The sequence below is a fragment of the Aethina tumida genome, chromosome 6 (genome assembly GCF_024364675.1).
Source record: "Aethina tumida isolate Nest 87 chromosome 6, icAetTumi1.1, whole genome shotgun sequence".
Lineage (NCBI taxonomy): Eukaryota > Metazoa > Arthropoda > Insecta > Coleoptera > Nitidulidae > Aethina > Aethina tumida.
This window is the reverse complement of record NC_065440.1, coordinates 11,960,619-11,977,395: the sequence shown is the minus strand read 5'-3', so window position 1 is coordinate 11,977,395 and position 16,777 is coordinate 11,960,619. Positions and strand designations below refer to the sequence as shown.

Below are 16,777 nucleotides of genomic sequence, written 5' to 3'. Positions count from 1 at the left end.
TCCTAATTATATTCAGAATTGCTAAGATTTCAGAACTAACTTAAATTTTCTTCATTATTGGTTGTTATTGCAGTTTCCATAGTCAGACTCTTAAAATTCTTTAATATTACGATTAGAATACAGAAAAACTAACTGCTGTAAATTGATATTTAATTAACAATTTTATAACGTTCAATGGTATACAATGATTGTCAGAATATAACAATTTACTGTTCTTAAATGACATATTAATGACTAATAAGTATTATAATTAATTTAGTATTTAGCGTTATATAATAAAACACATTGTTTTAATAACACAAATAAAAAACATTGCACTGTTTTTATTATATAATAATCTAATCGTAAAGAAATACAAATTACAACAGAAAAGCCGGATTCCGTAAAAAACCGAACACGAAATCATCCTGTGAAAACGGAATAAATAAATGTGTTTATAATTGTTTATTATAACGTCTACAATATATTACACTGTCATTAAATTCATTATTTATAGATCATATAGAAACCGTCTTACGAAAAAATTGTTAAGTCCTGTTTCTATGACGGTTCGAACTGACTGGAAAAAGCATGCATTTCATCCCTCACAAACAACTGTTTATTAATTAAACACGATTCGAACCGTCACGGACCGGAAATCCGTTGTACACTTAATAACCTAAAGTAAGACAGTCCCCAAGTAAACACTCTCTCCTATAAATCCTCAATAGTCTTGGCATTATTTACAGCTAAATATCTAATAATTCAAATTAGGGGCAGAAAAAGACTGTATTCAAAAAGTACAATATAAAAAAAAGTAATAATAATAATGAACAAACATTAGACTCCGAAAAATAACTGGATAAAAATTAATAATTATATTTGACAAGCGCGAAAAGGTGTTTTTTTTTTTATTATTATTCTTGTTTTCTATTCATCGTAGTTCTGCGAGAGCAGGAAGTTAGCTGCCAGATTCTCGTTCTTCTCGCAGGCGAAGTACGCCTGCACCACCAGATGCTCAGGAAAGCCGAGCGCCTTCAGCCGTTCGATCGCGTCCTTGTCCTGGGGCGTAACCTGGATCTGAGGCACTCCCAACGCCCCCGTTGCACCACCTACGAAACACCAAAACAAGCATTAGTGACTTTATTAATTTGATATAAAATAGCTTAGAAAAATTCAGAACTGTCTTAATTTTATACAGAACTGCTTAGGAAGTTTTATAACTGTCTTAATTTTAAATAGAATGACTTAAGAGGTTTCAGAACTGTCTTAATTTTATTCAGACTAGCTTAGAATATATCAGAACTGCTTATGAAGTTTCAGGACTGTCTTTGTTTCATAAATAAATAATAAGAAATCAGTCACCTCCGGATAGGGGACCGCCGGCAGCGGGCGCACTGTTGGCGCCGCCACCGCCACCTCCACCAGCACCGGCGGCCGGCTCGTTGAGCATGCGCACAAACGATTCCTGGTTCTCGCTGATCAGTCGCAACAGCGCCGGATTAGTCTGGCCGATCTGTTGCAGGACGGCGTTCAACAGCTGCGGATTCTGCTGGATCACCTGACGCATCTGCTGGAACTGCGGCTGGCTGCGCAGGAACGCCAACGGATCGCCGGCGTCCGACTGGCGCTCGTCCACGTCCGACATGTCGGCGGCGGCCGATTCAGACACCTTAAATAAATCAAATTGTTCAGTTGAAAATCATTTAATTGATTAGTAAACGCACAGCGTCGGCATCCTCGATGTTGGGTATGCCGGTGATGAGGTATTCGACGGCCCGGTCCGGATTGTTGAAGCTGGCCCGCAGGGCCGACATGACCTGATCGCGGGGATAGCCCATGTCGGTGATGTTGCGCACCATCGCCTCGTACTCCTCGCCCAGCAGCATCGTCGTTTCCGCCGACACGTTGCCCACACTGGGCGCCGCAGGCGCCGGTGGTGGGACCGGCACCGTCGTCGTGGTGGCGGCCGCCTCCGTCGGGACGGCACTCCTACAACAAAAAAACAATACGTCACACTCATAATTTAATTTTTTTTTTAAAGTAAAAACTAACGATTCGGGTGCGGCTACGGTGGTTGTGGTGGTTGTTGTAGGCGTCGCATCGTCCGGCTTAGTTTCGGCCTGTTTCGGCTTCGTCACCATCACGACGATGAATTTCTTCTCGTCGATGTTGTACTCGGACAGGACGCTGTCATCTGTAAGGATCTTGCCGGCGTAAATTAGACGCTGGTTGTCGGACGGATAGTCCTTGCCTTTCTCCTCCTCGATCTTCTGTTTTAACTGTTTCACCTACAAAAATCATATAAATTTTAATGTACTAATGACAGATAAATTCCTACATTTAAACGTATTATTACATGTTAAATATTTATAGGATAAATACTATTTTTAGATTTATTTGATTAGAATGGATAAAAATAAGTTCTTGGAGAAAAAAACCTTCAAAATATTAGTTTAGTATATATTTTTCAAAGAAATTAAAAACATTATTAATTGTGTTCTTGAATATGGGAGGAAATGAGAAAACTACAAAATAATATGTTCAAAATTTATATTTAATATATTTTGTTCAAAATAAAATCAGTTTTCAGGCATTTATAATTATGTTTTAATGATATTAAATAAATACTATGTTTAATTACTTGAATTTATCATATTTTTTACAGAAAAATCATCAATTTAGTCATGTTTATAATTATGTTTTATTAATATCATTAATTATTATATATATATATATATATATATATATATATATATATATATATATATATATATATATTATAAAGAAAAATGAGAAAAATACAAAATAATATATTCAACTAATCGTATTTAATATATTTTGTTCAAAAGAAAATCAGTTTTTATAATTGCTTTTACTATATTTAATTTAGAAATGATCAGTTTACAGACATTTTGTTTGAATGATATTATTAATTAAATATGAGGAATTGAATTTAATATTTTTCTTACAGTAAGATCATCAATTTAGACTCATTTACAATTTTGTTTTATTAATATCATTAATATAAAGAAAAATAATTGTATTTAATATATTTTGTTAAAAAAAATCAGTTTCAGACATTTATAATTGTATTTTAGTGATATTATTAATTATGAATTAAAAGAAAGAAAAAGAGAAAGTCTACAAAATGTTAAAATACTTTTGAATCAAAACTTGTATTTAATATATTTTGTTCAAAAGAAAATCAGTTTTCAGACATTTATAATTATGATTTAATGATATTATAAAATATGGATTAAAATATAAGGAAAAAAGGAACATCTACAAAATACTATATTGAAATATTTGTATTTATAATAAATTTTACAGAAATATCGTTAAATATGTCCTAAAATATAAATAAAATGAGAAAATTATAAAATAATATATTCAAGTATTTGTGTTTAATATATTTTGTTCAAAAGAAAATCAGTTTTCGTACATTTATAATTGCTTTTACTATATTTAATTTAGAAATGGTTAGTTTACAGACATTTTGTTTTATTAATAGTGTTGTGAATCACAATTTATAAACAAAACAGAAGGAATTTACTAAATATTATATATTACACTAATATTTAATATATCTCATATAGTAAATACTCAGTTTAGTCATGCCTAAATTACAAATGTAAATTATAATTTCTTACAATGATTAATGTATAAACACACAAATGATAACGCAAATTTCAACCAATCATTTATATGGTTTATATGGCTTATTATAATTACTAAAATAACTCGAATCAATCTCTAAAAAACAAAAGTGTTAAATAATGATACCTTAGCTTATGACTCTTTAACCCTCTGTAAACTGCTTGATCACCATTTTAAGATAAGCTAGTAATACCTTAAAAACATCATGACTGGTTTGAGGCAGTTTAAAATATTTGCTCATATACTAAAAAGTACATCAAGTGATATTTGATTTAAATGGCCCTGGTTTACATATTCGGTTCCTACACCTCAAATTTTATTTTCACAATACTAATATTAATTTGTTGTTTCATAACTGAATGATAAACAATGGTTAATTTATGCAAAATTATAGCCAAAATTCAATTTATGTAACAAAAATTGCTTGTTAAAACAAATATTAGCATAACTTCAATCGATGACTCATCCACCCCACAAAACCAGCTCGAACACCACTTCCATCACAAACCACCAACGTTTCCAACCGTTTGCAACAATCACACGACACAGTTCCATCAATTCCAATGACAATTCGACGACCGGCTCAAGCCAGTTCAATTATTCGCTTCCAGTTTCGGCGATACACCACACAGGCTCGTTTAATGCGCAAAACATTGCGAGAAGCACGTCCCTTATCGCGCCCGCAAGGAACCGGTGCACGCAATAATAAGCCGAAGTAAAAAAAAAAAAAACCCAATTCCACTCACCGTTTTCGATGCATCTATTTCGACGACGAACGTCTGCTGCTGCAGGTTCTTCAGCGTGATCTTCATCGTCGGCCGGTGCGAAATTAATAAAAAAAACTGTCCTAAAATAAGTAACAAAACGCCTCGTCCACCTTAAACGTTACGCACTTTTCCGATTATTTTTGGATATTGTTGTTGCTGCGATGATAAAGCATTACTGTCAGAATTTTGGCGGCCATATTCTCGACGCGGCGCTGCCAACTTATAACTTGCGGCGCGTAATTATTAAATTTTGTGCGTAATTGGGGGGCTTTCGGGCACTTTACGGACGTTCCGGCGTCATTTCTCGACGGATGCGTTTGTTCGCTACTGTTATTTTTGTTGTTGGAGCTTTTTTTAATGGGCTAATGTGATGTGGGTTGCGCGGTTGCGCAAGGGATTGGCCGCACTGATTTAACGCGTGAACGTACCGAGTTTTTTTCGAGAAAAACATTGCAAAATGCACGAAAAACAAGTTCGTTGCCAGCGATGTCTTTTGTACGATGAACTTTCACATTGTTATCGGGACGAACAAAAAGAAAATTTTCGAGAGTGTCATGACAAAAGAAAACTGTATATTTTATGAATGTGGGGTGGCAAAATTTTGTTTTTGTTTGTTTATATTATTGAAATTAACAAATAAATAATAAGAACTGTATTTTAATTGATAATTTTTCATACTAAGTGTTTCTTTAATGTTGTATAAGGTTTTATGTTTGTAGTTATTAATTATATTTAGTTTAAAATCTAATTTTTGATTTACAGGGTGGAAAAACTTATTCTAAACGAAGGAAATACAAGGGGTCTCTAAAATAGGTGGTCAACATTTGGGAGTAGGTAGGACATGTCCAATAAAGAAGAAAGTTTAAAGAAATATTATTTATAATTTTTCCTGAAGAATATTCTGTCACTCAAATTTAAATGTCATAAAAAATTGGTTTTATCTCATATTTTGGTAACCTTTGGTCCAGTTTTGTTGAAATTTAGCAGGTATTATCCTAACACAAATATGTACTATAATTATATTTTTCTATGTATCTATCTTCTTTTCCACACTGAATATTTTTTAAAACTATTAAGTTTCTTGAATTTCTGTGATGAGGTCATTTAAATTTGTTAAAATTCGGTTATAAACATGATCCTCCATGTGTTCCTAAGGGTTGATGCTTGGAGATTGGGATGGGCAAGATAAAAAATTGATTCTTTGGTTTATTAACCAGTCAGTCACAATTTTGGATTTGTATTTGTGATGTTGAAACACATTTATTAAGAACACTATTTTTTCAATATATGGAATCAAATGTTGTTTAATGTATACCTGTACATAAATCAGCCAAAGGGGACCTACGCCACCATGTTTCACTGTGGTACAAACATTTTGTGCATAAGCAGAACCATCATTTAATTATTAATTAAATTTAGACTCGTCACTAAAAGCTACTCGTCACCACTTTTCTGTAGTCCAATGAATGTGATCCTAAGAAAGTCAAAACTAGTCTTTTTTATAGGTCTGAGGTCAAACGAACCCCCATCCACTAACCATCTTCTCATAGTCCTTCAACCAAGACCCTTTTCCTCCAGGTTGGCTTCAATTTCAGTTGACGATAAGATTGGATTGTTCTTTGATATTATAAGAATTATCCAGTTATCGATTTTCTTTCATATTTTTCGAACTCAGACAAATTTTTTCGCAGCTACAACTTGGCCAGTTTTTCTACATTTTTTTATTATATGGAAAACGACTGACTTATTTAGACGTAAACTCTTACATCTCTTGTATAATTTTCTTACAGTTTCACTTTGACAAATAATTAAATAATTATAATATACAAAAGACCATTAGTAAATAATTTGAATTAGAGAATTTATTATCTGTACCCTAAATTTGTTGTTAAATCATAATTTAGATATTATTAATATATATTTTAAAACATAAAGTATTTTATTATATTATACATTTTTTATAAATATTTATAAATGGCTTCTGTACATTCATTTATATTTATTATTCACTTATTCATATTGCTTTTATTTTTTACATATTTATTATATAATAAATTATTATTCATTCTTTATTGTTATTTACTTTTGGATTTATTTAAAATTTTTCATAGAGAACCACATGATTTTGAATATACCTCAACAATTTATAAAATGAATTATTGATTGATATTTTATTAGTAAAATTGAGTTGAATGTACCAACAAAGTATTAATTTTATAATTTTAGTTAATGATTAAATGTATTGTATAATTAATTATAATTACTTTAATATTATACACAGTTATTTATTATAAAACAAACGATATTTGTTAATTCAAAATGAAAAAATTGTATTTTGGATGGAAATATTCGCGAATTACAAAAAAATCAGCATCGGGTTGATTCGCCCCTGACGCCGAGTCAATGACGCGGGGTCGTTAATTCAGTCAGTCCGTTATCGACCCGCGTATCGATCAGTTGGGTGGTCCGGTGGGGGTGCGAGTTCGCACCCCCCGATTAATTCGGTGGTGCGGTTCGCGTTAGTGCGGTGACTTTTGGGATTAATTAGTGTTGTGCTTAGTGCCCTAACTGGATTTATTGGACATCAGTCTAAAATATTTTGGTAATTGTTTATCTTTTAGTCCAGTTAAATTAAAATAAATTTAAATTATATTATTTTTCTAATTTTTTTCTATTTTAAAACAATTACTACTAATTAATTTAAAGTAATTTTAAAATAAAATATGTCGGTTAACTTCTAATTTAAATTTAATTTAATTTTTAATATTGATATTTTAAATAAATCCAATTAAATAAACAAAAATTTGCTCATCTGGTAAATAATTTTGAATTAATTTAGTTATTGTTTATCACTGATTTCTATTTAAATAAAATAATTTTAAACTTATGTAATTTTCTTAATTTTATTTGTTTAAACACTATTTTAAAATAATTACGTAACAATATTGAACTACATTCGTTAGTACTAACTAATTTAAAGACTCTGATTAATAATTAAATAAAATATAACATTTGTCTTTTAATTTAAATTTAATCTGTTTTTAATATTTAAAATTAATCAAATTAAATAAACAAAAATTTTTTTAACATCAAATTAGAATTTAATTAATTTAGTTATTGTTTGTTACTGATTTCAGTTTAAACACAATTAGTTTAAATTATTTTATTTTTCTAAATTTTATTTGTTTAAACACTATTTTAAAACAATTACTTAACAACATTGAACCACATTAATTAGTACTAATTAATTTAAAGTCTCTGGTTAATATTTAAATAAACTATAACATGACTTTTTAATTAAAATTTAATCCTGTTTAATATTTAAAATTAATCAAATTAAATAAACAAAAAATTGTTTAAATATCAAATTAATATTGAATTAATTTAGTTATTGTTTATCACTGATTTCAATATAAATACAATTAGTTTAAATTATTTCATTTTTCTAAATTTTATTTGTTTAAACACCATTTTAAAATAATTACTTAACAACATTGAACGACATTAATTAGTACTAATTAATTTAAAGCCTCTGGTTAATAATTAAATAAATTATAAAATTTGACTTTTAATTTAAATTTAATCTGTTTTTAATATTTAAAATTAATCAAATTAAATAAACAAAAATTTTTTTAACATCAAATTAGAATTTAATTAATTTAGTTATTGTTTGTCACTGATTTCAGTTTAAACACAATTAGTTTAAATTATTTTATTTTTCTAAATTTTATTTGTTTAAACACCATTTTAAAACAATTACTTAACAACATTGAACCGCATTAACATTTGACTTTTTATTTAAAATTTAATCCTAATATTTAATATTAATCAAATTAAATAAACAATTTTTTTTAAACATTAAAGTAATACTGAATTAATTTACTTATAGTTTATGATTAATTTCAATTTAAATACAATTAGTTTAAGTTATTTCATTTTTCTAAATTTAATTTGTTTAAACACTATTTTAAAACAATTACTTAACAATATTGAACCACATTAATTAGTACTAATCAATTTAAAGCCTCTGGTTAATAATTAAATAAAATATACCATTTGTCTTTTTAAAATTTAAGTTTAATCCTTTTTTATAATGCATCTGGATGGTGATGGCTCAACCATCTATAGGAAATAGGATAAAACAACAGAATAATATATATTATTAGATATTAACAGAATATTTTTTAATTATTACAAAGCCCTGGTCCCAACTGGACTGGGATGAGCCAACCATCCATTGGAAAGACGATAAGGCAAAAAGGAAAGGGCATTAAAGGTAATAAATAATAATTTCATTTATCAATTGTACAATGGTATTAACAGAATATTTTTTAATTATTACAAAGCTCTGGACACAACTGGACTGTGATGACCCAACCATCCATTTGAGAGACGATAAGACAAAAAGGAAAGGGCATAAAAGGTAATAAATAACAATTTCGTTTATTAATTAGTAGTCTTAATTAAATGTTTTTGAATGATTACAGGTAGGTCCAGAACGAGACTAGTTAACCGGGCAACTGGCAACGCAAAGTAAGTTTTTGAACATATTATTTCGGGTTCCATTTTCATCCATTCAACATTTAGGTCGATTTTTGATTATGTCCACGTATTATATTAGGTATTTACTTCATACAGGACAAATTACTATTTGCTGTTTTATAATTTTAGTTTAGTTATGGGTTCCTCGTTGATAAAATGATGAAAATAGAAGAATGAGGAGTATTCATCAAGGATTTGGACACATCTGAACTCTGGGGACTCAACTATCTATTGGAAAGACGATAAAGCAACTCTGAAAGGGATTTAAAGGTAATAAATATAAATCTTATTTATTTATCAATTATACATTGATAATTATTGAATGTTTTTTAATTACTGCAAAGCCCTGGACACATCTGGCCTGCAATGACCCAACCATCCATTGGAAAGCCTATAAGGCAATCTGGAAAAGGCTTTAAAGGTAATAAACAATAATTTCATTAATCAGTTGTACAATTATATTAACAGAATATTTTTAATTATTACAAAGCCCTGGGCAAAACTGGACTGGGATGACCCAACCATCCATTGGAAAGACGATAAGGCAAAAAGGAGAGAGCATTAAAGGAAATAAATAAAAATTTCATTTATCAATTGTACAATAGTATTAACTGAATGGTATTGAATGATTACAGGTAGGTCCAGAACGGGACTAGTTAACCGGGTAACTGGCAACATAAAGTAAGTTTTTAAACATATTATTTCGGGTTCCTTTTTCATCCATTCAACATTTAGGACGATTTTTGATTATGTCAACGTATTACATTAGGTATTTACTTCACACAGAACAAATTACTGATTGCTATTTTGTAATTTTAGTTTAGTTATGGGTTCCTCGTTGATAAAATGATGAAAATAGAAGAATGAGTAGTATTCATCAAGGATTTGGACACATCTGAACTCCGGTGACTCAACTATCTATTGGAAAGACGATAAAGCAACTCTGAAAGGGATTTAAAGGTAATAAATATAAATATTATTTATTTATCAATTATACGTTGATAATTATTGAATGTGTTTTAATTACTGCAAAGCCCTGGACACATCTGGCCTGCAATGACCCAACCATCCATTGGAAAGCCTATAAGGCAATCTGGAAAGGGTTTTAAAGGTAATAAACAATAATTTCCTTAATCAGTTGTACAATTGTATTAACAGAATATTTTTAATTATTACAAAGCCCTGGGCAAAACTGGACTGTGATGACCCAATTATCCATTGGAAAGACGATAAGGCAAAAAGGAAAGGGCATTAAAGGTAATAAATAAAAATTTCATTTATCAATTGTACAATAGTATTAACTGAATGGTTTTGAATGATTACAGGTAGGTCCAGAACGGGACTAGTTAACCGGGTAACTGGCAACATAAAGTAAGTTTTTAAACATATTATTTCGGGTTCCTTTTTCATCCATTCAACATTTAGGACGATTTTTGATTATGTCAACGTATTACATTAGGTATTTACTTCACACAGAACAAATTACTGATTGCTATTTTGTAATTTTAGTTTAGTTATGGGTTCCTCGTTGATAAAATGATGAAAATAGAAGAATGAGTAGTATTCATCAAGGATTTGGACACATCTGAACTCCGGTGACTCAACTATCTATTGGAAAGACGATAAAGCAACTCTGAAAGGGATTTAAAGGTAATAAATATAAATATTATTTATTTATCAATTATACGTTGATAATTATTGAATGTGTTTTAATTACTGCAAAGCCCTGGACACATCTGGCCTGCAATGACCCAACCATCCATTGGAAAGCCTATAAGGCAATCTGGAAAGGGTTTTAAAGGTAATAAACAATAATTTCCTTAATCAGTTGTACAATTGTATTAACAGAATATTTTTAATTATTACAAAGCCCTGGGCAAAACTGGACTGTGATGACCCAATTATCCATTGGAAAGACGATAAGGCAAAAAGGAAAGGGCATTAAAGGTAATAAATAAAAATTTCATTTATCAATTGTACAATAGTATTAACTGAATGGTTTTGAATGATTACAGGTAGGTCCAGAACGGGACTAGTTAACCGGGTAACTGGCAACATAAAGTAAGTTTTTAAACATATTATTTCGGGTTCCTTTTTCATCCATTCAACATTTAGGACGATTTTTGATTATGTCAACGTATTACATTAGGTATTTACTTCACACAGAACAAATTACTGATTGCTATTTTGTAATTTTAGTTTAGTTATGGGTTCCTCGTTGATAAAATGATGAAAATAGAAGAATGAGTAGTATTCATCAAGGATTTGGACACATCTGAACTCCGGTGACTCAACTATCTATTGGAAAGACGATATAAGCAACTCTGAAAGGGATTTAAAGGTAATAAATATAAATATTATTTATTTATCAATTATACGTTGATAATTATTGAATGTGTTTTAATTAATGCAAAGCCCTGGACACATCTGGCCTGCAATGACCCAACCATCCATTGGAAAGCCTATAAGGCAATCTGGAAAGGGCTTTAAAGGTAATAAACAATAATTTCATTAATCAGTTGTACAATTATATTAACAGAATATTTTTAATTATTACAAAGCCCTGGGCAAAACTGGACTGGGATGACCCAACCATCCATTGGAAAGACGATAAGGCAAAAAGGAGAGAGCATTAAAGGTAATAAATAAAAATTTCATTTATCAATTGTACAATAGTATTAACTGAATGGTTTTGAATGATTACAGGTAGGTCCAGAACGGGACTAGTTAACCGGGTAACTGGCAACATAAAGTAAGTTTTTAAACATATTATTTCGGGTTCCTTTTTCATCCATTCAACATTTAGGACGATTTTTGATTATGTCAACGTATTACATTAGGTATTTACTTCACACAGAACAAATTACTGATTGCTATTTTGTAATTTTAGTTTAGTTATGGGTTCCTCGTTGATAAAATGATGAAAATAGAAGAATGAGTAGTATTCATCAAGGATTTGGACACATCTGAACTCCGGTGACTCAACTATCTATTGGAAAGACGATAAAGCAACTCTGAAAGGGATTTAAAGGTAATAAATATAAATATTATTTATTTATCAATTATACGTTGATAATTATTGAATGTGTTTTAATTACTGCAAAGCCCTGGACACATCTGGCCTGCAATGACCCAACCATCTATTGGAAAGCCTATAAGGCAATCTGGAAAGGGGTTTAAAGGTAATAAACAATAATTTCCTTAATCAGTTGTACAATTGTATTAACAGAATATTTTTAATTATTACAAAGCCCTGGGCAAAACTGGACTGTGATGACCCAATTATCCATTGGAAAGACGATAAGGCAAAAAGGAAAGGGCATTAAAGGTAATAAATAAAAATTTCATTTATCAATTGTACAATAGTATTAACTGAATGGTTTTGAATGATTACAGGTAGGTCCAGAACGGGACTAGTTAACCGGGTAACTGGCAACATAAAGTAAGTTTTTAAACATATTATTTCGGGTTCCTTTTTCATCCATTCAACATTTAGGACGATTTTTGATTATGTCAACGTATTACATTAGGTATTTACTTCACACAGAACAAATTACTGATTGCTATTTTGTAATTTTAGTTTAGTTATGGGTTCCTCGTTGATAAAATGATGAAAATAGAAGAATGAGTAGTATTCATCAAGGATTTGGACACATCTGAACTCCGGTGACTCAACTATCTATTGGAAAGACGATATAAGCAACTCTGAAAGGGATTTAAAGGTAATAAATATAAATATTATTTATTTATCAATTATACGTTGATAATTATTGAATGTGTTTTAATTAATGCAAAGCCCTGGACACATCTGGCCTGCAATGACCCAACCATCCATTGGAAAGCCTATAAGGCAATCTGGAAAGGGCTTTAAAGGTAATAAACAATAATTTCATTAATCAGTTGTACAATTATATTAACAGAATATTTTTAATTATTACAAAGCCCTGGGCAAAACTGGACTGGGATGACCCAACCATCCATTGGAAAGACGATAAGGCAAAAAGGAGAGAGCATTAAAGGTAATAAATAAAAATTTCATTTATCAATTGTACAATAGTATTAACTGAATGGTTTTGAATGATTACAGGTAGGTCCAGAACGGGACTAGTTAACCGGGTAACTGGCAACATAAAGTAAGTTTTTAAACATATTATTTCGGGTTCCTTTTTCATCCATTCAACATTTAGGACGATTTTTGATTATGTCAACGTATTACATTAGGTATTTACTTCACACAGAACAAATTACTGATTGCTATTTTGTAATTTTAGTTTAGTTATGGGTTCCTCGTTGATAAAATGATGAAAATAGAAGAATGAGTAGTATTCATCAAGGATTTGGACACATCTGAACTCCGGTGACTCAACTATCTATTGGAAAGACGATAAAGCAACTCTGAAAGGGATTTAAAGGTAATAAATATAAATATTATTTATTTATCAATTATACGTTGATAATTATTGAATGTGTTTTAATTACTGCAAAGCCCTGGACACATCTGGCCTGCAATGACCCAACCATCTATTGGAAAGCCTATAAGGCAATCTGGAAAGGGGTTTAAAGGTAATAAACAATAATTTCCTTAATCAGTTGTACAATTGTATTAACAGAATATTTTTAATTATTACAAAGCCCTGGGCAAAACTGGACTGTGATGACCCAATTATCCATTGGAAAGACGATAAGGCAAAAAGGAAAGGGCATTAAAGGTAATAAATAAAAATTTCATTTATCAATTGTACAATAGTATTAACTGAATGGTTTTGAATGATTACAGGTAGGTCCAGAACGGGACTAGTTAACCGGGTAACTGGCAACATAAAGTAAGTTTTTAAACATATTATTTCGGGTTCCTTTTTCATCCATTCAACATTTAGGACGATTTTTGATTATGTCAACGTATTACATTAGGTATTTACTTCACACAGAACAAATTACTGATTGCTATTTTGTAATTTTAGTTTAGTTATGGGTTCCTCGTTGATAAAATGATGAAAATAGAAGAATGAGTAGTATTCATCAAGGATTTGGACACATCTGAACTCCGGTGACTCAACTATCTATTGGAAAGACGATATAAGCAACTCTGAAAGGGATTTAAAGGTAATAAATATAAATATTATTTATTTATCAATTATACGTTGATAATTATTGAATGTGTTTTAATTAATGCAAAGCCCTGGACACATCTGGCCTGCAATGACCCAACCATCCATTGGAAAGCCTATAAGGCAATCTGGAAAGGGCTTTAAAGGTAATAAACAATAATTTCATTAATCAGTTGTACAATTATATTAACAGAATATTTTTAATTATTACAAAGCCCTGGGCAAAACTGGACTGGGATGACCCAACCATCCATTGGAAAGACGATAAGGCAAAAAGGAGAGAGCATTAAAGGTAATAAATAAAAATTTCATTTATCAATTGTACAATAGTATTAACTGAATGGTTTTGAATGATTACAGGTAGGTCCAGAACGGGACTAGTTAACCGGGTAACTGGCAACATAAAGTAAGTTTTTAAACATATTATTTCGGGTTCCTTTTTCATCCATTCAACATTTAGGACGATTTTTGATTATGTCAACGTATTACATTAGGTATTTACTTCACACAGAACAAATTACTGATTGCTATTTTGTAATTTTAGTTTAGTTATGGGTTCCTCGTTGATAAAATGATGAAAATAGAAGAATGAGTAGTATTCATCAAGGATTTGGACACATCTGAACTCCGGTGACTCAACTATCTATTGGAAAGACGATAAAGCAACTCTGAAAGGGATTTAAAGGTAATAAATATAAATATTATTTATTTATCAATTATACGTTGATAATTATTGAATGTGTTTTAATTACTGCAAAGCCCTGGACACATCTGGCCTGCAATGACCCAACCATCTATTGGAAAGCCTATAAGGCAATCTGGAAAGGGGTTTAAAGGTAATAAACAATAATTTCCTTAATCAGTTGTACAATTGTATTAACAGAATATTTTTAATTATTACAAAGCCCTGGGCAAAACTGGACTGTGATGACCCAATTATCCATTGGAAAGACGATAAGGCAAAAAGGAAAGGGCATTAAAGGTAATAAATAAAAATTTCATTTATCAATTGTACAATAGTATTAACTGAATGGTTTTGAATGATTACAGGTAGGTCCAGAACGGGACTAGTTAACCGGGTAACTGGCAACATAAAGTAAGTTTTTAAACATATTATTTCGGGTTCCTTTTTCATCCATTCAACATTTAGGACGATTTTTGATTATGTCAACGTATTACATTAGGTATTTACTTCACACAGAACAAATTACTGATTGCTATTTTGTAATTTTAGTTTAGTTATGGGTTCCTCGTTGATAAAATGATGAAAATAGAAGAATGAGTAGTATTCATCAAGGATTTGGACACATCTGAACTCCGGTGACTCAACTATCTATTGGAAAGACGATAAAGCAACTCTGAAAGGGATTTAAAGGTAATAAATATAAATATTATTTATTTATCAATTATACGTTGATAATTATTGAATGTGTTTTAATTACTGCAAAGCCCTGGACACATCTGGCCTGCAATGACCCAACCATCTATTGGAAAGCCTATAAGGCAATCTGGAAAGGGGTTTAAAGGTAATAAACAATAATTTCCTTAATCAGTTGTACAATTGTATTAACAGAATATTTTTAATTATTACAAAGCCCTGGGCAAAACTGGACTGTGATGACCCAATTATCCATTGGAAAGACGATAAGGCAAAAAGGAAAGGGCATTAAAGGTAATAAATAAAAATTTCATTTATCAATTGTACAATAGTATTAACTGAATGGTTTTGAATGAAATGACAGGTAGGTCCAGAACGAGGCTGGTTAACCGGACACCTGGCAACCTAAAGTATGTTTTTAAACATATTATTTCGAGTTCTTTTTCATCCATTCAACATTTAGGTTCATTTTTGATTGTGTCAACCTGCTATATGAGGTATTTTTCTTAACACAGGACGAATTACTGTTTGTTGTTTTGTAATTTTAGTTTAGGTATGAGTTCCTCGTTGACAGAATGGTTGAAATAGAAGAATGAGGAGTATCCATCAAGGATTTGGACGCATCTGGACTCTGATGACTCAACTATCTATTGGAAAGGCGATAAGGGAACCTGGAAAAGTGCTTTAAATATAATAAATAATATTTCATTTTACTACATTACTACAAAGCCCTGGACACAACTGGACTGTGATGACCCAAACATCTATTGGAAAGGCAACAGAGAAAGGACATTAAATGTAATAAATAACAATTTCATTTATCAATTGTACAATGATATTAATTGAATATTTTTGAATAATTACAGGTAGGTCCAGAACATGATCAGTTAGGTCGGTTTTTGATCACGTCAATTTGTTGATTTATTTATTTTAGTTGAGGTTGATTTCCTGGTTAATTGTATGGTGGAAATAGAAGAACGACGACTATTCATCAAGGTTTTGGATGCATCTTAACTGTGATGATGGCTGTGAATCAAAAGAAGTAATTTATGGTTTCCTTGTTAATTTATTTATATTTTTCATATTCTAAATTTTTGGAAAGTTTAAATAAATAGTAAATAGTCTATTTAAATTATTTTATTTATAAAATTAGATTATACGTGTTTGTACGTAAAATTTATTAACAAATTACTTGAATGTTACTTTTCAAACTTAAATAAAGTATCAACAAACCGTAGTAATCAAAATATAACCTAACTTTTCCCCTCAAAAGTAAAAAAAACATTATTATTAGAAATTTTGTGACAAATCTACGCGATCATTCAGTAAATTACACGTCAAAC

At 30.4% G+C, this 16,777-nt stretch overlaps 1 protein-coding gene and 1 long non-coding RNA gene across 12 annotated transcripts; one reads left to right on the top strand and one right to left on the bottom strand.

Moving 5' to 3' along the window:
- Nucleotides 1-308: 308 nt before the first annotated feature.
- On the bottom strand, nt 309-4,597 carry LOC109602420 (UV excision repair protein RAD23 homolog B). Its single transcript, XM_020018783.1, has 5 exons — nt 4,386-4,597; nt 2,035-2,270; nt 1,707-1,971; nt 1,345-1,651; nt 309-1,091 (listed from the first exon to the last, which is right to left on the bottom strand). Exons 1-5 carry the CDS (start codon nt 4,449-4,451, stop codon nt 910-912), a joined length of 1,056 nt encoding a protein of 351 aa, XP_019874342.1. The 5' UTR covers nt 4,452-4,597; the 3' UTR covers nt 309-909.
- Nucleotides 4,598-4,755: 158 nt separating this feature from the next.
- LOC109602428 (uncharacterized) lies at nt 4,756-16,560 on the top strand. Of its 11 annotated transcripts, none has more exons than XR_007548491.1 (14): nt 4,756-5,393; nt 8,606-8,682; nt 8,753-8,829; nt 8,894-9,218; nt 11,364-11,440; nt 11,510-11,586; nt 12,529-12,670; nt 12,745-12,821; nt 12,891-12,967; nt 13,910-14,051; nt 14,126-14,202; nt 15,652-15,728; nt 15,983-16,232; nt 16,301-16,560. It is a non-coding gene; the product is annotated as an uncharacterized LOC109602428 (long non-coding RNA). The 11 variants fall into 11 exon arrangements; XR_007548487.1 differs by lacking the exons at nt 15,652-15,728; nt 15,983-16,232; nt 16,301-16,560 and adding exons at nt 14,272-14,348; nt 14,601-14,729 and having other exon boundaries at nt 4,756-5,110; nt 5,169-5,240; XR_007548484.1 differs by lacking the exons at nt 15,652-15,728; nt 15,983-16,232; nt 16,301-16,560 and adding exons at nt 14,272-14,348; nt 14,601-14,729 and having other exon boundaries at nt 4,756-5,117; nt 5,169-5,393.
- The last annotated feature ends 217 nt before the right edge of the window (nt 16,561-16,777 follow it).